Source organism: Typopeltis vanoorti, chromosome 21 (genome assembly GCF_054136105.1).
Source record: "Typopeltis vanoorti isolate ZY-2024b chromosome 21, IOZ_Tvanoo_1.0, whole genome shotgun sequence".
NCBI classification, from domain to species: domain Eukaryota; kingdom Metazoa; phylum Arthropoda; class Arachnida; order Uropygi; family Thelyphonidae; genus Typopeltis; species Typopeltis vanoorti.
The window spans coordinates 24,447,183-24,467,284 of NC_143569.1; the positions used below are offsets into that span (position 1 = coordinate 24,447,183).

Below are 20,102 nucleotides of genomic sequence, written 5' to 3' on the forward strand. Positions count from 1 at the left end.
CAACAGAATCAATAAAGCTGGTATTGTAGGAAGTCAACTGAATAAATTCATATGGAATAAGAGAGAAATTAGTCGTAACACTAAATTAGCTGTATACAAGACAGTGTTCAAACTAGTTTTAACTTATGGATCTGAGAGCTGGGTCAGAAGGAAAACACTTGACCAAAGACTAGAAACCACAGATATGAGAATCCTGAGAAAGATTAGAGGCATGAACAGATGGCATCAATGATAATATCATATTAAAAACGAGGACATTGGGAAAGAACTTGACATTTTCACCATCCAGGAATGCATTAGCAGAGCTAATCTCAGGTGGTATGGTCATTTAAACAGAATGGGCGAGGAAAGATTGACAAAACAAGTGTTCTCTGCCAGGTTGGCAGGAAAACGACCCAGAGGAAGAACAAGATATAGGTGGATTGATACAGTACAACGTGCCTTAGACGACAGATATATAAGATCTGATAATATTGGAGTCTTGACAAGTAGCAGACTGATCTGGAGGAAAATTGTAGATAGGAAGTTGGTAACGATGTAAATTTATCATGTAGTACTATTATATCCTGTACACCCCTTGAGGGTACATGGCAGGAATTTGATGATGATGATGATATCATCTGCAGAGTAAAGAGCTGAGATTAATATCTCCAATTTTGATATCAGGTTTAATACCACTTTCCTTCATAATGTGATCCATATAGATAATGAATAACAGAGGGGATAACGTACATCCTTGCTGACACCAGATTTAACATAAAAACCATCTTCCTGTACTTCCTTCAATTCTAACTGCTTACAACTTACAACTCAAATAAAGACTAAATATTGCTTTATTTGAGTTGTAAGTCAGCAACATAAGTTTGATATAATGCTCCACTGACACCATACAACTATAGCAGTTTGAATAGCTTCTCTCTTGCACCGTCATACGCCTTTTGCAGATCTACAAAACTTAAATACAGATCTTTGTTATATTCCCACGATTTCTCGACTATTTGTCATAACGTGAAAATTTGATCCTGACAGCCTCTATTTGGCCTAGAAGAGATATAAGATTGATAATACTGGAGTCTTGAGAGATTACAAATAAATTTGGAGGAAAACTGTCAATAGGAAGTTAATAATGATGTAACTTTTTCATGTAATACTATCATAATATCGTGTACACCACCTACAGATACATGATAGGAATTAAATGAAGATGATTTTTTGTAAAGCATAATTTACTTTCTAATCAAGAGAAAACACAGGTAGCCAAATGGCAAACCACCATTTGCTTACCTGTATATGGAAAAAATGGGACTTCTGGATTGATTTAGTTCTGAATATCTCCCCACCTCCAATGAGACCTCAATTCATCTGAGTCAGTCTTTTATGTGCACAGACTGTTGCACATAAAGCCCATCAAACCATGCTTTAAACTCATTCAGTGTATCTACATTCACCACAATGGCAGGCAATCCATTCAACTCACAAACCATTCTCCATACAAAAAAACCTGCTCTTTATGTCTGCCTGCTCACACACTCCTTATACAGCTTCCAGGGATGCTTCCTTGTTCTATCCCCTAACTCTATTCTATGAAAAACCTCTTCCACATTAAACCAGTAATAACCCTATACCAACTTAAATGTCTCAAATACATATCCTCTCTTCCTCCTATTCACAAGGCTACAGAAACTGCATTCTCTCAATCTCACATCCCAAAGATCAATTACCACTTTTCAGTCTTCTCTATGGCCACGCGGTTAGCCTAGTGGCTAAGTGCTTCACAACCATATGCCTGGAGAAGGAGTGTCCTAGGTTCAATCCCATCGAAGATGTGAGGAGCTGAAGGATCTTCCTCAGCCATAGCCAAGTTTGCCAGTCTTGGACATGGGCAGATGCCCCCCCCCACCAGTTTATCTGGGGGTTTTCATCCCGCAAGCAGGCAAAGCAGCCCCATGAACACACATGGAGACAGTCAGGAATACTTAAGACAATCGCTTCAGCCATAGGTCTGAATTGTCAGCTATGCTGGTCCTGAGCCCAGATAAAAATGGCGGGGGGATTAAGGTGGCGCTGCACCCCCCCGTAAAAGGGGGCTCACAGCCGTTGAATCACCATACGAAATGAATGAATGCGTCTTCTCTGGATCTTTTCCAATATATCCTCATCACTATGAAATCCAGGGGACCAAATCTGTGCACAAAAATCCATAAAGGCCTGATCAAAGCTTTATACAACAGAATATCTTTATTTTTGTAGGTTAAGGTCCTCTGCATCTGATGTGACAACTTGTGCAATGTGACTTCTGAACTTCAGATCGTTGTCTCCATCACCACTCCAATGTCTCCTGACTCCTCAACTTCCTCCAAAATTTCTCCACCAAGTATATACTCTGCATCCCAATTTTTGCCTACCATATTTCAGAAACTTACACTTTTCAACAATGAACTGATAGTCCAATATTATTGCCCACTCATACAATCTATTCAAGTCTCCCTGTAAGGTCACAATATCTGCTCACTCTCCCAGTTTTGCATCATCTGCAAACAGTTGTATAATCACCACTTAAACCCATCCCAATATCATTAATATACAGATTAAATAACAATGTTCCCACATGGGACAATTTGGTGCCACACCAATTGTTATTGGTGGCACATCAATAACAATCGTGTGCAATCCCTGTGTTACACAACTAGTGACTTTCCTCTTCCAGGATATGGCTACCCCTGCCATCCCCATAAACCACTTGCTAATGCCTATTGGAGAGCCAGTTGTCTATCCAACTCACTAATCTATCATTATCAAAAGCCTTTGCAAAATCTTAGTATATCTCTGTGTATGCATCTTCCTTGCATAATACATTTGTCACCTTGTTATAGTACATAAGGTGGTAAAACATGATCTCCCTTTAACAAACACATGCTGATAAGTACAAAGCATACCACTGTTATCAACCCACTTTTATCAGAAACATCCAAATGAAGATCTGAAATCCAAAGTATTTTTTTATATAAGTATCAGTTCTTCTAGTTGAAGAGGAGAGTAAATTTGATAAAAATTTTGAGATTCTGTAAGTAGGCCAACCTATACAATCTACGACTGGTGTCAACGGAATGCCTGGTTTATGAACTTTCGGAAGACCATACAATCTAGGTGGACGACCGAAGAAGGTTTTAAGTTTTTTCTTTTGATCTTCATTCCATGTAGATACATTATATATCATGATCAGTTTAGATGTTGTTTCTTTATTTACAAATGTGCCTCTTTCGGAAAGTATTGAATTACTACAACAGGAATTTCCTTAGGACATTGTAAACGTATTTGATTTTGTAATAAATTCTGGTTATTTTTCCTTTAAAAATAAGTTGTTGTATCAACAAATTGAAGGAACAGCAATGGGTAAACCTCTTTCTCCTGCTATCTCCAATTTCTTTATGGAACATTTTGAACAACGTATCTTTGACAATATTTCTCCCAGACCTACGCATTGGTTCAGATATGTCGATGATATTTTTGCTGTATGGAATGGCTCTTCTGATGAACTTCAACAATTTCTCACTAAGTTAAACGCATTTCATCCTAGGATCAAGTTTACCCTAGAAGTAGAATCAAATAAGCAGTTAGCCTTTTTAGATCTTCTAATTCTTCACCAACCAGATGGTAACCTACATTTCTCGGTTTATAGAAAGAAGACTCATACAGGCCATTATATCCATGCGGAATCTCATCACCATCCCAGTCAAAAGGCAGGAACTATTAAAACACTGGTTCATCGGGCCCACTCCTTTTGTTCTACAGACGATCTTTTACAGAAAGAACTACAATACATAACTTCTTCCTTTCTATCTAATAGTTATAAGAATTGCTTCATTAAAAGAACTTTGAGTAGTTTTAATATATCTTCCTCTTCAAACACAGAAGAAATAACGTGCATTACTATCCCTTATGTACAAGGCATCAGTAAACGTATAGCAAAAGTTTTAAAACCACTGAATATTTTTGTTACCTTTCGACCGTTTAGAAAAATCTCCACCTTTCTCACTTCTCCTAAGGACAAGTGAGAAAGGTGGAGATTTCCCACCCCCACATCTTAATCATCCAGGTGTCTACCAGATTCCGTGCTCTTGTGGATTATCTTATTACGGACAAACGGGAAGATCTGCCTCTATTCGGCTAGAAGAACACCAATCTTATATTGAATACTTTAAACCTGAAAAGTCTGGACTTTCTGAACATGCCATCTTCACTAGACACAGAGTTCATTGGAGAAAGACAAGAGTTCTTCACAAAAGTCAGTTTCTCATGGAACGCCTTTATAAAGAAACATGTGAAACTCTACTTCATTCTCCTAACTTAAATAGATCCGACGGCTTACGTCTATCCCCTTTATGGGAGACAGTACTTTACAAATCAGCTAATCTTTCCTAACTTTTTATTGTATTTTATTTTATTTTTTTTTTTTTTTTTTTAGGAAAGTTATTGACCTTTTTAGTTATCTTACACCAGCTACTTAGGTGGCGCTTTTTGGAATTGTCAGTTAGTGTTTAATTTTGAGCTTAATGTACTGAAGATGCCTGTGACACACAGGCGAAAATTATATTAATAAATAATCTTTCTACGTGAGTTTTTTCCGTTATTTATTGTGTACCGATTCTCTACATTTGAGCTTCTGATTTTGCAATGCCCCCCCCCCCGAGTTCCAGACTGCTAGGACAGTTCTCCTTGAATTCTGATGACTTGAATTTGAAGACTCGACACTGAGGGTAGCCCCTGAGTTTCAAAACGTTTCAAATAACTTGACAAAAAACGTTACAAAAGAAGACGTCATTTTATATTATAGAGTAGATAATGTTAAAGATACCAAGCAATTTTATAAACTTGGTTTTAATCCTTTTTTTCCCAAGTAAGCCAAGTTTGTGCCTGAACTATTTTCAGCTCTGAGGCAACTCGTGGTAAAGGTGGACTAAGCTCTGATCACTTGCCTTAGTATCTCCTGTAATGCAAAGCACATCTCCTTGTGGACATGTATGATGCTATGTATTAAGGGAAGGGCCACTACCCAGACCAGTTTCGCCCTTTATTGAGGTCTCATCAATGGGAGCCAGACTCTGGGGTGGTGATGCCAAGGTTGAAGTAATGCAGAACTTATAATTTTTACCTATATGAGTTGCCACAAGGTGCTTTGATATTATTAAATAAAAATCTCAGTATGAGAGATAGATGTAGAAAGTTTTTTACCGTGGGTATACTATATGTTAAAGATAACAAGAAATTTTATAAAGTTTTAATCCTTTTTTCCCAAGTAAGCCAAGTTCACTTACCTTTTTACCCAAGTTAAAAAAACTTTCTACATCTATCTCTCATCCTGAGATTTTTATTTAATAAGGTCAAAGCACCTTGTGGCAACTCGTATGGGTAAAAATAAGTTCTGCATTACTTCAACCTTGGCATCATCACCTCAAGGTCTGGCTCTCACTGATGCGACCTCAAAGGGCGAAACCGGTCTGGGTAGTGGCCCTTCCCTTAATGCATAGCATCATACATGTCCACAAGGAGATGTGCTTTGCATTACGAGGCAAGTGATCAGAGCTTAGTCCACCTTTACTACGAGTTGCCTAGCTGAAAATACTTCAGGCGCAAACATGGCTTACTATGGAAAAAAAGATTAAAACCAAGTTTATAAAATTGCTTGGTATCTTTAACGTATAGTATACCAAAGGTAAAAAACTTTCCACACACACACGCATACTGTGTGTGTAATAATAGAAAGTGTTTAAACAAGCAGGATGTTTTTATTTTTTTTCTTCTATTGATCAGAACCAAGTATTTCAGGCAATTTCACATCTATACTTAATATCTAAACACTGGCAGAATAAACAGAAAAGTTTACTCACATGAGGTATATGTTTAGGTGAACCAGAAACAGGATTTTTACAATTCAGTGGCCATGCACAACATTTAGATGAACAACTTTTTCTGACTGATGGACTTAACAAATGAGGAGAAGAACTCACATGTGGTATCTGGGCTGGTACATCTATTTTCCTTAAAAAAAAAAAAAAAGTACATTGTTTACATATAAAAAAAAAAATATTTTATTAATACACAATAAAGTGTCACAATTTTAACACAACAGAAGTAACTTAAAATTACTTATTTTTAAGTAAAAGGCACTAATTTAAAATGCAAAGGAAAACAGAAATTTTAACTATAATTAGATAACTGATTGATTTGAAGTGATCAGGTCATAATTCGGTCAAATCAGTTTAAAATTAAAATACAGTAGATATATTACCTAAAACAACATAGCCAAATGAAATAATCTTACTATGATGAGAAACCATTGAGTGAATGGACAGTTGTTCTTTGATAATGTTGCTCATATTTGTTAATCTGTCACTGTGAAATGATTTTTTTTTCATTTATTAGCAAAATTCATTCGTTCATTTTTGTAATTTTATATGATGCTAACAAATACTAACTTGATCTGCTCTTAATATTGCCAAAAATTATTTTTCACTTAAAACTTCCCTTGTAATCTGGGAAAAAAAAAAAAAGTGCAAATACTGAAAAAGGGAGTCAAAAAGGTTTATTTCTGCAAAGCAAATTAATCGAAATTGAGGAGATGATAAATCTATCCTTATTTCATAGCCAAATGTAATGAAACATTCTCCATTTCAATATATTCAGTGTGAAATAAGGATGGATTTATAATATACCCTACTTCTATTACTGCAACCTTTAAATTTTTGCACAATAGTAGATTTCTCCAGAGATCTGCAGATACCCCATATCAAGTGATGAGAAAAAGTGCACACAGAAATGCAAATGCATCTGTTCATATACAAAACTATTCAACACACCACTTTATAACAACAATGTGGAGGCAGCATAAGAGAAGTGGAAGTAACCAATTTCATGAGGTCTACAAAGACCAGGCAAGGAGGGTGACTTGGTTGGTGAGAGCAGCTAAAGAGAGTATGAACAGCAGTTAGCTAATGAAGCTAAAAAGAATCCTAGGGAGTTCTTTCGATATGTAGCCAGCAAAAGAAAGAATGATTATGGAAGGATGACATTGATTGGAGGAAATGGTATAAAGACAGCTGTTGCAGAATGTGTGGTGGGGATACTTAATGAGCAGTTCATAAAGATCTTTCAATCTTGTGAATGTGACTTCATGGAGAGATTAAGAGCAGTTGATGATGGGGAGGAGAGACTGACTGTAAGTGAGCAAGAGGTGTTTGGGGAGTTGAGTAAACTAGATGTAAATAAGGCTGTGGGACTTGATAATATATCACCGCGTATTCTGAAGGAATGTGCCAGAGAGTTGACACCTGCCTTGACATATTTTTTTAATACGAGTCTTGCACTTGGTCAAGTCCCTAAAGAGTGGAAGGAGGGCAAGATTGTGCCACTTCATAAAGGAGGTGATCGAACTCAAGTATCAAACTATAGGCCTATCTGTGTGTCAGGTGTTGTGGTTAAGTCGTTGGAGAAGCTTGTGAGAACTAGGATCCAGAGTTGGGTTGACAACAATGGTATAATCTTTGATGGACAGCATGGATTTGCTAAAGGGAGGTCGTGTTTTAGTAATCTACTTACTTATTACAATAAAGTGACTGCTTCCTTGGACAGAGGAGAAGGATACACAGTAATATACTTGGATTTCGCAAAAGCTTTTGATAGAGTACCTCATAATAAGTTGACAGTCAAACTAGAGTAGATGGGGTTGGATATCAGATTAGTGCATTGGATTGGAGACTGGCTATCTGATAGGTATCAACAAGTTGTGTATGGGGGTGCAATATCCAGGAAAAGGAAAGTCACTAGTGGAGTGCCTCAGGGATCTGTTTTAGGGCCATTACTATTTAACTTGTATATTAATGATATTGGCAAATATTTGGATGGAGATATTCAGTTGTTTGCAGATGATGCAAAGTTGGGACGAACCATAAAGAGTAGTGAAGATGTTGTGGCCTTGCAAGAAGACTTGAATAAATTGAGTGATTGGGCAAGCAAATGGGGATGCGAGTTCAATGTTGCAAAATGTAAGGTTTTAAAATTTGGAAAACAAAGATGGGATGCAGAATTTATGCTTGGTGAGAATATATTGTTGGAAGTAGAGGAAATAAGAGATCTGGGAGTGATAGTGGATAAGGATCTAAAATTTAGGGGACACATTGCCAAAATTGTGAAGACAACACAAAGACTTCTGGGAATGATGAGGAGGACACTGACGTGTAGAAGTAGGGAGATTCTTGTTCCATTGTATAAGGCTTTGATTAGGCCACACATGGACTATTGTGCCCAGATTTGGTCACCTGGTTTTCAGAAGGATGAAGAGATGTTGGAAAGGGTCCAAAGGCGACTGACTAAGGTAGTTTCTGACCTCTGGAATGTCGAGTATGAGGAAAGATTGAAAAGATGTAATTTGCAGAGTCTAGTGAAGAGAAGGAAGAAGGGAGATATGATAGAGACCTACAAGTTGGTAAGGGGTTGTTATAGGATCAATGGTGGAGAAGTTCTACAGAGAATAGTGGGAGATCAGGGGAGAACCAGAGGTCATCCCTGGAAACTGTATAAAGAGGGTGTGAGTAGGGGAGTGAGAGGCAGGTTTTTTTCGTGAAGAGTTGTGAATGATTGGAATGCCTTGCCTGAGAGTGTGGTGTCTGCAAGGAGTTTGAATGTGTTTAAGACCCGGTATGATGAGATGTGTGTGAGATAAAAGGACCTCCTAGATGAGTCTTTTACTCCATGAGGTCTTGTTTAATAATAATAATAATAATAATAATAAAGTGATTGAACCTAATTCAAACTTATTCATGAGTTTGAACCATGTATCATATCTAACATTGTTCACCACAGCAACTTCCAGTGTATTTTCACAGATGGAGTCACTGGGAGAAAAAAAAAAAAAAACACTTATCACACATTGTTCAGCTGCCCAACAGCCACACAACATCTGGCTCACAGGATAGAATTCACCTGAGCAAATCAACGGGCATGCTGATAATGAGCGAACAAAGTCTGCTTTCCAACTGTGTTCAGTGATGTGGGAACAAATGTTCCATGAAAAACTCTAATTAATAATTAAAAAATAATTTTTTTAGGTATAATACTTTCCAGCATTATACCTAATGTTAAATTAATCTGTGATTGACTGATACAGATCAACCAATCCCATTAAAATGCAATTCATTCCTTTTAAAAATCACAATTTTTGTTGTTTTGATATGTATGTATGTATGTAACTTTTCTTATGTAGAATACAGCTTTAATTTTCAAGTGATTTCGTTTTCAAAAATAAAATGCATTTGAACATTAATTAATTTTTTTTTATTTAAAAAATCAAACAGTCACAAAAGAATATTATTATTATTAACATCGCACCTCAATGAATTCAGAGTTTGTGTCTACATTCACAACACATTTCACTCACCAGCCACTCTACATGCAAAGAACCTGCTTCTTACTCTTCTGTGCACACCCTCCTTATACAGTTTCCAGGATGGCCTCTTGTTCTATTCGCCTCCCATCCTATGAAAAACCTGTTCCATGTCAACCTGATAATACCTCCTGACTAACTTATATATTTCAATCATATTCCTCCTATTCACGAGGCTTTGCAGTTTACATTCTCTCAATCTGACCTCATATTCCAACGACCACTGACCACCTTTGTGAATCTTCTCTGAACCCTTTCTAACATATCCTCATCACCATGAAAAGATAGTGACCAAATCTGTGCACAATAATCCATAGGAGGCATTATTTATTACTATTTTACTATTTATTATTACGTGATCCCTCCAAGGAGTCCAAAGACTCATTGAGGGAGGGCATCCACTACAACTCACCATCTCCACCAACTACAGTGAACCGTATCATCTACACCAATGCCATCTACTGTCCACATCACCACCACTAGTATTTTCACAGACAATCACAAACATCCATGCCCATGGCAAGATTCGAATCTGCAGCCTTTTGGCTAGAGAGCGAATATTCTCCAGCCAAATATGCATTATCAAGGCCTTATACAGTAGAATCATAACCTCTTTATTTCAGCATGCCAGAGTCATCTGTATCATTGCCATCTCCTCTACTCCTTTAAAGTTTCTCTTCCAAGGGTATACTTTGAATCCCATAGTTGTTTATCAAATTTCAAAACCTTACACAACTTTGCAAATTTGAACTGACAGTTCCACATACTCATACAATCTATTCAAGTCCTTTAAATTATATATTTAGTTTAACCCTTTATCCAAGTGTAAGCAAACGAAGTTTGTACCTGAAGTATCTTCAGGACTGGGGAAACTCATGGCAAAGGTGGACAAACTTCATATCACTTGCCTTAGTAATTTATTAATAAGGTGTGACACCTTTTGGCAACTCGTATAGGTAAATAAGACTTCTCTATTGCTTCCACTGATGTGCTTTTGTGCAGAAGTGGTCCCTTTCCTTGGGGTATGAGAGCATCATACATGTCCACAAGGAGATGTGCTTTGCATTATGGGAGATACTAAGACAAGGAGTGATGAGAGCTTGGTCCACCTTTACCACGAGTAGCCTGAAGTATCCTGAAGATACTTCAGGCGCAAACTTTGTTTGCTTACACTTGGATAAAGGATTAAACTAAATTTATTATAGTCTAACCAAGTGAAAAAAACTTCCAACACCTTATACCATAGTTTAGTACACTGAAAGCTGTTTGACTTTACTTCTTTTTTTGAAATTACATGGTTTTCTTCTTTTGATGTGCATTTTTATCTCGTTAAGAACTAAATGCTGATCATATACTGTTTGAAATCTCTTGTATACTCTTGAATCAGTGTGATGATATTGTTGCCAATAATAACATTTTCAATAAGGCTTTTCGTAAGAATTTCTCATATTTTCTCTCCAGCCAGCAGTTATCATTTATTTTGTCTTTTTCTCTATATTTAACCAGAACACATTCATTCCTGCAACCATATGATGCAGTCCCTGTAGTTTAGAGGCCTTTTCTTTATTCAACCAATCTCTATAAAGACAAAAAAAAAAACTTCTCTACAACTATCTGTGATCAGAGTATTTTATTAATAAAGTGATATACTTTTTATTACTTGTATATGGGAAAATGATTTCTGCATTAATTTAGCCTTGGTATCTTCCTGTCTGGTTCCCATTGATCAAACTTCAATAAAGGTCGATTGGCTAGTAATCATTCCCTTGATGCATAGCAATATACACATCGGAAAGCAAGCGTGCTTTGTATCATGGGATACTGAGCAGTTGATGTGAATTGGTTTTATATACAAGTAGCCTAGTTGTGAAAATACTTCACAAGCAAACTTAAAAAAGTTTGCTTGTGAATAAACATAGAATAAACAAAAGGCAGGACTGAATTTTGGTGTCAGGATGAAAAGAAAATGTACCTTTTGATTTATACATGGAGAATAATTTCCCCTCCTCCCAGAAACTGTTTTTTCATCCTACAAACAGGTAAATTGCCAGAGAACACACACTCCCACAAGGCATGTCCACAACTCCACATAATATTAACATTCAATCTAGTCCAAATTCTGTATTCAAATCAAGCTCTTCTAATGGCTTAATGTCTCTAACTCATCTATGTCTATTTTTTTACTCTGTTCTCTCCAGCAGGCATTACAGCCAAATGATGTGTCTATGTCAGGAGATGCTGAAGGTAAATGTTAGTTTAAACAGAGACTTGATTCTATCTCATGATATGTGTATTAGCTGGGTAAGGGTAGGTGAGCTGAAATCTCTTTGCAAGAGACGGTGTTTTGGTAGTAAGAATAAACAAATGCAAGACTGCATTTTGGTGTCAGGATGAAAAGAAAATGTACCTTTTGATTTATACATGGACAATAATTCCTCCTCCCCTCCCAGAAACTGTTTTTCATCCTGAAAACAGGTAAATTGAACAGAGAACACACAAACACACACTCCCACAAGAAATGTCCATAACTCTACATAATATTAACATTCCATCTAGTCCAAATTCTGTATTCAAATCAAGCTCTTCTAATGGCTTAATATCTCTAATTCACTACGTCTGTTTTTACTCTGTTCCCTCCCAGCAGGCATTATTGCAAGAATGTTGGAGGATTAAGTAGAGGAAACAGTGAGTTGTGGAGTGAAGTAGTGTGCCCTCCCACAATGAATCCTTGGAGGTGCACACTTAAAAACTCAGCTATTTCTAGTGCATCTGACACTTTCCTACCATATTCTTGCATCGGCATTTTTCCTGTCAGTTTATTCAAACGTACATATATTTCAATTCAAAGCGAATTCTCTAAATGAAGAGCAAGCAACCAAGTAATTTTAGAATCCCATAGATATTTAGCTTTATACTGTCAATCTAACTAGGTACTATAGAACTTAAAATCCTTGTGGAACGTAATTATCATTTGAGTTTCATTTTCGCAAAATAACAGCACGAAATATGCAACGTAAATAACCAATGAAGATGAAATATATATGCTGTTTATATTTCATATATTAGTCTTGATAATATATATATTTTTTTTTTAATTGATGCGGGGGGGAAAGCATCATCATCACTGAAATGCATCGGCGTTTGTAAACATCGTAACTAAGGATACAATAGATACAGTATACTTAATGCTATAGTGACAATAACTAAATCAAAGACAGCCTATTACCTGCTTTCCTCCATTACGTTTTTATCTTCAGATGATAGCAAAACATTTAAACGAAACAGTCACAAAGAGAACACTAAATATCATTAAGAACCACTATTACCGTTTCAATTAGACCGCCATTGTTAGGAAAACCTATAGAAATTCATACTCTCGATGAAATGCACCATTATTAACTCCCTCTGTAACCGAAAACTACTTTTGCATGTCATGCATCAGAAGTACTCCCTTTAATAGTGTGCTATGCACGGAGATTTTTATATGGAATCAGTTATGTTCTATACGTTCAAAAAAGTAAAACAGCGTTGCATTATCGTTCATACAGCTTTTCGATCAACACTGAAGGACTAAGATCACTCTTTCAATTCGACCGCCATGGAAATAATACTCTCGTTTTTTGACAACTTAAACCGTTTCCATCTTGTCTGTTAAGCTTTATACTTTCCTTGGAATAGCATATTATTCATATGTATAGTGTTAATGGTAGTGTCATTAGTATTATATTTTTTGTAGCACTTAACGTATTACTTGCAAGTCAGTTTATGTTGGGTTGCGGTACTTAAGTGAGATACTTAAGTGAGATATAGAATCCTTCAGCAAATCACACTGCGGAAATAGAGTTTAAGAAGAAAATAATTTAAGCAACAATGGTAAAGTTATTTTCATATTTTTGTTTATAGCAACGTTTCTTAAACTAATGATAATAATCAAGGAAATGGGTCTCAGAAAAACATACTGCGTGTGGTTGATTTATATTGCCTTGCTATTATCAGTTCTATGCCGTAAGAAAACGTGGTTAGAATAACACGTGTTGACAGGAGTGCACTATGAAATAGCACATTCTCAACATTTGCTTTCTTTTTGTTAATTTTATAATTGCTGTCCGATCTTAAAATTCTGTGAATATACCGCAATAAAGTGTTTTTTTCCTGTTTTCTTGCAATGAAGATTATGTCTGTACATGATATTTGGTGGGAGGAGAAAACGATGGTTATAAAATAATGCCATGTCCATAAGTAAAGAAACACAATTTCACATACACAGTAGTAGGAAATTTTCGATTTTGAACTGACACAATGAAAGTAACAATAAATAAATTTTGTCAATTAAAACTTTTAATCAGACAACGGGATCACTTGATTTTTGGAAAGTTAAGATAATGTGATGAAGATGGTGCAGTAGGAAAACTATGATATCTGGAAAATGAATGCTAACCGTGAGGAGAGATCATGTTGGTTGTAGAGTGTAGTAGATTAAGCTAGAGAGGAATATGAAAAATGACATACTTGCAAAGATAATTATATGGGTGATTAATTTCACCACACGGTGTGAGACTGCTGTCCCACTTATTGGAGGCCTCTAGTGGCTTGAGAAAAAAAAAAAAAAAAAACATGTTTGGTCTTTAGAATAGGGTTTCTGGATTAAAAATAATGAAATTTAAAAGATGCAACTAAAAAAATTACAAAATAATCCTTAGCTTGCACATGATACTGATGCATTATAGGTTTGCAACTTTCCATGCCTTGGAAGAGAATATTTTTAATATATATATATATATATATTAAAAATTTTTAATATTTTTAATATACAGGGTGTTCGGGATAAATTTGACATATTTATAATTAATTATATTTTTTCGTAAGTTACATGTATTAACACACACTTCTCTTCATTTAAAAGTTTGGACCCTTCTTCATTCATATACAAGATGTCAGAAAGGATGGATAGCTGGAACCCACCTGAATCATGGAAGAGAATAACTTGTATCATGATGATTCGTGCCCGCCATCAAAATAAGGATATTACGACTGCTGCCCAATGCTCCCTGAATACAGTAAAAACAATCAGGCATGAACTAGAGACTTGCAATGGTGACTACGAGGATGTAGCAAGAAGAAAGATCCCTAGCAGACGATCTGATTGCGTTCGTACAGCAGAATTCCTCGCAAATCTGCAGGAACAGGTGTTGAAGAACCCTGGCATTGGAATTCGGGCTTTGTTCGTGGAGTTGCTAACTGTAGTCAAGCCCTGGATAACAAGGGTAGCCAATGGTAGGCCGTATGTATGGCAGCAGGATTCGGCCCCTTGCCACACCTCTGGGAAAAGTCAAAAATGGTTGTCTGAAAATTTCTACGACTTCACCAGTCCAAATGTTTGGCCTCCAAACTCCCCAGACCTTAACCCCATGGATTATTTTGTATGGGGCGCAGTTGAAAAAGACACCAATCGCACTTCCAGTAATACAAAAGCCCAGTTAATGGATAAAATTAAAACAGTTTTTGCGGCCCTTCCCAGGGAGACTGTAGCATCAGCTTGTTCGAGGTTCCGAAGCAGAATTGAAGCTGTGATCAATGCTAATGGTGGTTATTTTGAGTAAATCTTGTTGATAGTATTGTAATTAACTCTGCCTGTAATGTTTTTTTGTCAATTCATTAAATTTAATAGATACAAAGAAGATTTTCTTTTTCCTTACGAAACTGTCAAATTTATCCCGAACACCCTGTATATATATATATATATATATATATATATATATATATATATATATATATATATATATATATATATATATATTGTGTGTGTGTGTGTGTGTATAATTTTATAATTGCTGTCCGATCTCTTAAAATTCTCTGAATATACCACAATAAAGTGTGTTTTTCCTGTTTTCTTGCAATGAAGATTATATATGTACCTGATATTTGGTAGGAGGGGAAAACGATTTTGCCTTATCCCATGGTTATAAAATAATGGCATGTCCATAAGTAAAGAAACACAATTTTACATATACAGTAGTAGGAAATTTTCAATCATGAAGAGAGAGAGGGGTAATAAATACAAAAGACTTCATAGAAGAAATTCAATAGGGAGATATAAGTTATGTAGTTTGAAATGAATCTTGAGCTCGCATGGTACTTCTCTAGTAATAAATTAAGAATTTTTTTTCTTTTGTTTTTTTGCTTGGTTACAAAGCATATTATACTTTACTGTATTTTCTTGTTTTAATCCATTAACCAGTATAAGTAGACAGGAACAGAGTTTAATCATAAAGTATCTTGATCAGCCTGCTTGTGTATGGAGGCCATTGAATTCACATCAGTTATCTTACTATCCCATTAATGTAAGGCACACTGCCTTTTGTACTCATACTGCTCTTCACATTGGCAAGGAAAACACCACCTAGACCAGTTTTTCAATCTTTATTGAGGTCTCATCAGTGGGAGCTGGAACCAAGGAAGATATTAAGATTTAATTGTTGCATTTCAATTTCCTGATATATATATATATATATATATATATATGTGCCCAAAGAGCTGTACAGATGACAGTGCTAATGACTAGTTTTGCATTATTATCAATCTCTTATCAACAGTTTTTTCCCAAATTGCCCTGTTACTTGTCAGTATTGTCATATCTAATATTTCTGTCTTCTTTTAAGGTACTGTTAACAGAATCAGACCACCAAGATCTTTCTCTTCCTCTGTGTATTTTTTCCTGGCATCACATGCCTGTTTTGCTAACCTTTCCTCTCCCATTCTGTTTAAAGTGGTCATACCACCTTAGATTAGCTCTGCTTACACATTGTTGAATGCTGATAATGTCAGATTTCTTCCTGATATCTTTTGAATGTGATTCTGTCATTGATACCATCTGTTCACTCCCCTAATTTTTCTCACAACTCTGATAACAGGTCTCTAGACTTGAATCAAGTGCTTTATTTCTACCCATAAAGTTGGTTTGAACACTGTCTTGTATTCTACTAGTTTCGTGTTTTGATTCATTTCTCTCTTGCTTTTGGTGTCTCTTTTCAGATTAAACTTGCCATCTTCACTAAAAAACTGTGCTTAATAACTGAAATATTTTACTTGTTGTATAGCAGTGCTTCCCAAACTTCTTGATGTCAGGGCCCCCTTTGGAAAAATTGAAATATTTCACGGTCCCCTCAAAAATAATCGTAATATAGACATATATTATTATAATATTTATTGTATTTATATTCAATACAAAACATACATAGCGAATATTTCAAAAATGAAATGCAAATATTACATTTTTAGCATCTTACACATTTGACATGGTACATTATCTTATATTTTTATATAGATAGATATATTGTTATTGTACATATGCAATACAAGCACATGAAACGTAAAATGATTAGTAATAAAGAAAGAATTAAAAACATAAAAGAAGTTTAATAACAATTTAATGTGATGGATGTGTTTCAGTACTGCTGCACAAAAAGTCAATATCAGGTGAAATATTTGAAACTGCAATTCTTAGATTTCTGCTTTGAAATGAAACGTATATGAATAAGCATATATTTACTAATATTCATTAAGCGATGAAATATGCAGGAAGCAAAATTTGTGAGCCCGCACCAATGTGTGATTTTTTTCCATTAAAATATAAACAATAACAAAAAAGAAATAATAAATAATAGAAATTAAATACATTTCTTTTAAGATTAAAAAAAGACTTACTTAGTCTTAAAACATTTTAAATTTGTTTTCATTATTTCAAGCCCCCCCCCTCAACAAAACCTATGGCCCCCCCAAGGGGGCCACTACCCACAGTTTGGGAAGCTCTGTTGTATAGGATCTCCATTCAGAATGCAGCAGAAGGTTTCTTTGTTCCTCCCTTTTTCATAGTTTCAGTTTTTTATTTCGGATTTTCATGCCAAATTTTTAGTCGTTATCCAGTTTAGTTAGAGAATCTGGACTTGCACTGGGTTTGTTTAGCAGTACACCACTATCTGTGTTAAGTAAAGGGCTAAATTTGATTTCTGTGATTCTAATATTAGTGAAAACCTAGCCTTAACAACCTCTGTTTCACCTGAATGTAACTTTTTTTTTTCCTCTTCCAGAATTTTTGTTACTCTTCTCCTGTATGGTGGCTTAATTCTTACCTAGAATACCTATATTTCTATGACACCTCCAAGGACTCTTTGTGGAAGGACACTCACTATTTACACTATTTAAACCTCCATCTACACAGAATGTTTTGGTATGTATATATATGTGGTATGTTTTGTCTGTAAATTGTGTTAAGGCTGATTTGCCTGTATTTTGGATAAAAAAAATTCTATTTTCTAGGAGAAAAAACTCCAGCAACTGCCGTAGATCAACTAAACCCAATATAAAGTTTCCTCTTGTTACGATGAGAATCAAAAACTTAGATCTTTGTGCAATGGAGGTGCTTAGTAGGGAAACTTTATATAGAAATACCCCTATTGTTTTCACATTCAGTTTTATACCTCTTTTTATAGATGAGAATTATGAGAGCTCTACTTCAATCATCTGGAATTCAACTGTAACCAGGGGTTCTTAATTATGCAGTGTAAGCACTGCAGAATTTTTTATGCCTTTATATTTCAGGATTTCTGGTCAGATATCATTTACTTAAAATAACTTTCCATATTCAGGCTTTTAGTAGCTTTCTGTACCTCACTTATTGTTATGTGCTCCTGTTTACATTCCTCTTGATTATTTTCTACTACTGTCTTGTCTCTTCTTGTTTCATTTAAAGTGATTACTTCAGACATCTAGAATATACTTAAGTTCAGTTTTCTTGTCACCTTTATCATCTGTGATTCTTTTAATAGTACTGTTTCCACTATTTTTAAGTTTTTTCAATAGACTCCAGAACATTTTTCCACCTAGATAGATAATTGATATTTATTATCTATATTCTTATCAAAGTTATAAGAATTTGGATAATGTTTTTTTTTTTGTTTGTTTAGTTAAACATAAATTATGTTTATTTTTTTTATTTTTTTGCACATTTGTTTTAATGAAACAAATTGAAAACAAGAACCATACCTTGCAGTCTCAGTGGCAAACTTGGAAGAAAAAATTGATTGATTCAGCTATGTGGTGAAGTTGTCTTCAAGGATAGAAAAATAAGATCATCATGATGGACACAAGAAGTTAAAGAAGCAATCCTGGAAAACAAGAAAGCATACTAAAAGTTCCTAGCAAATAAGTTGGCAGATGCCCTAAAAGAACACAGAGAAAAATGTAAGAGAATTAAGCTATGTGTAAAAGTAGTTAAACAAAACTTATGGGAAGACTAGTAAGAATATAGAAAATAAATATCAGGAAGGTGGCAAAATGTTCTGGATGCTATTGAAGAAGCTTAGAAATGGAGGAAAGAATACTGTAAAAGGAATCAAAGATGATAAAGGTGACATGAAAACTGAATGTAAGGATATCCTAGGTCTGGAGTAATTACTTTGAAAGACTATTAAATGAACCAAGTAATGAAAGAACCATATTGAGGTAGAAAAAGCCTTAAAAACTTGAAATGTGGAAAGACAGCTGGACTACATGATATTTGATGTGGAGGACACTGACTTGTAGAAGTAAGGAGATTTATCTAGAGAGCCATAAATGCTCAAGTATTGGCGGTAGAAAGATTATGCAGTGGCTACACTACATAATTCAGAGGGCCTGAATAGAAGGTCAAATTCCCAATGATTGGAGTAGAGCTCTCATAGTACCTGTCTGTAAGAAAGAGAATAGTAGTGAATGTGAGATTTACAGAAGAAATTCTCTACTAAATGTTCCAGGTAAGATTTATTCAAGCATACTTGAAAAGAGGTTGAGAAAGATTGTGAAAAAAAAACTTGGTGAAGAACAAGCTGGGTTCAGGCCAAATAAAAGTTGTCAAGATCAAAATTTCACTTTAAGACAAATAGGTGAGAAATCGTGGGAATATGACAAAGATCTATATTTAAGTTTTGTAGATCTGGTAAAGGTATATAACAAGGTGCCCAGAGAAAAGATTTTCAAAACACTAATATGGAGTGAATGGAACATTATACAGAGCAATAAAGTAAAGTGGATATTAAATGCAGCATTATTTCGTAGATACGTGGTCTATATTTAAGTTGTCAGTCAGCAGTTAGAATTGAAAGAATATCGTTTGATGTAAAATTAGGGGTAAGACAAGAATACACATTATCTCAGGAGAAATAATGTGTTCCTATTCATCATCAATATGGGTCACATTATGGAAGAAAGTGGCATCAAGCCTGATGTTAGAATTGGAGATGTCAAACTTCGCTCTTTGCTTTATGTAGATAATGTTGTACTCCTAAACACATCTAATGCAAGTCTCCAGGATTCATTAACTAAAGATTTGGATTGGGATATTCAGTTGCTTGCAGATGATGCAAAGTTGGGATGAACTATGAAGAGTAGAGATGTTGTGGCCTTACAGGAAGTCTTGAATAAATTGAGTGAATGGGAATGGGGGATGCGAGTCCAATGTTGCAAATGTAAAGTTTTAAAATTTGGGAAACAAAGATGGTATGTAGAATTTATGCTTGGTAGAGATATATTGTTGGAGGTGGAGGTAATAAGATCTTGGGGTGATAGTGGGTAAGGATCTGAAATTTAGGGGACACGATGCCAAAATTTTGCAGACAACACAGAGAAT

At 35.3% G+C, this 20,102-nt stretch overlaps 2 protein-coding genes across 3 annotated transcripts in view; one reads left to right on the forward strand and one right to left on the reverse strand.

Moving 5' to 3' along the window:
* Positions 1-12,777, reverse strand: part of Pask (PAS domain containing serine/threonine kinase) — a 401,386-nt gene extending 388,609 nt beyond the window's left edge. Inside the window, exons 1-2 of the mRNA XM_090411081.1 lie at positions 12,666-12,777; positions 5,889-6,039 (exon numbers count right to left, since the gene is read on the reverse strand). Coding sequence (XP_090267207.1) covers positions 5,889-6,039; positions 12,666-12,679 — 165 coding nt within the window. The 5' untranslated portion in view covers positions 12,680-12,777. The remainder of the gene's footprint in view (positions 1-5,888; positions 6,040-12,665) is intronic.
* Positions 12,778-13,226: 449 nt separating this feature from the next.
* Gnf1 (germ line transcription factor 1) overlaps positions 13,227-20,102 on the forward strand; it is a 406,700-nt gene continuing 399,824 nt past the window's right edge. Inside the window, exons 1-2 of one of the 2 annotated variants that reach the window (XM_090411514.1) lie at positions 13,227-13,312; positions 17,527-17,666. Coding sequence is in view for 1 of the 2 variants with exons in the window: in XM_090411513.1 (XP_090267639.1) it covers positions 13,310-13,312 (3 nt within the window). In the remaining variant the exon portion in view is untranslated. The remainder of the gene's footprint in view (positions 13,313-17,526; positions 17,667-20,102) is intronic. The other variant, XM_090411513.1, reaches the window with a different exon arrangement.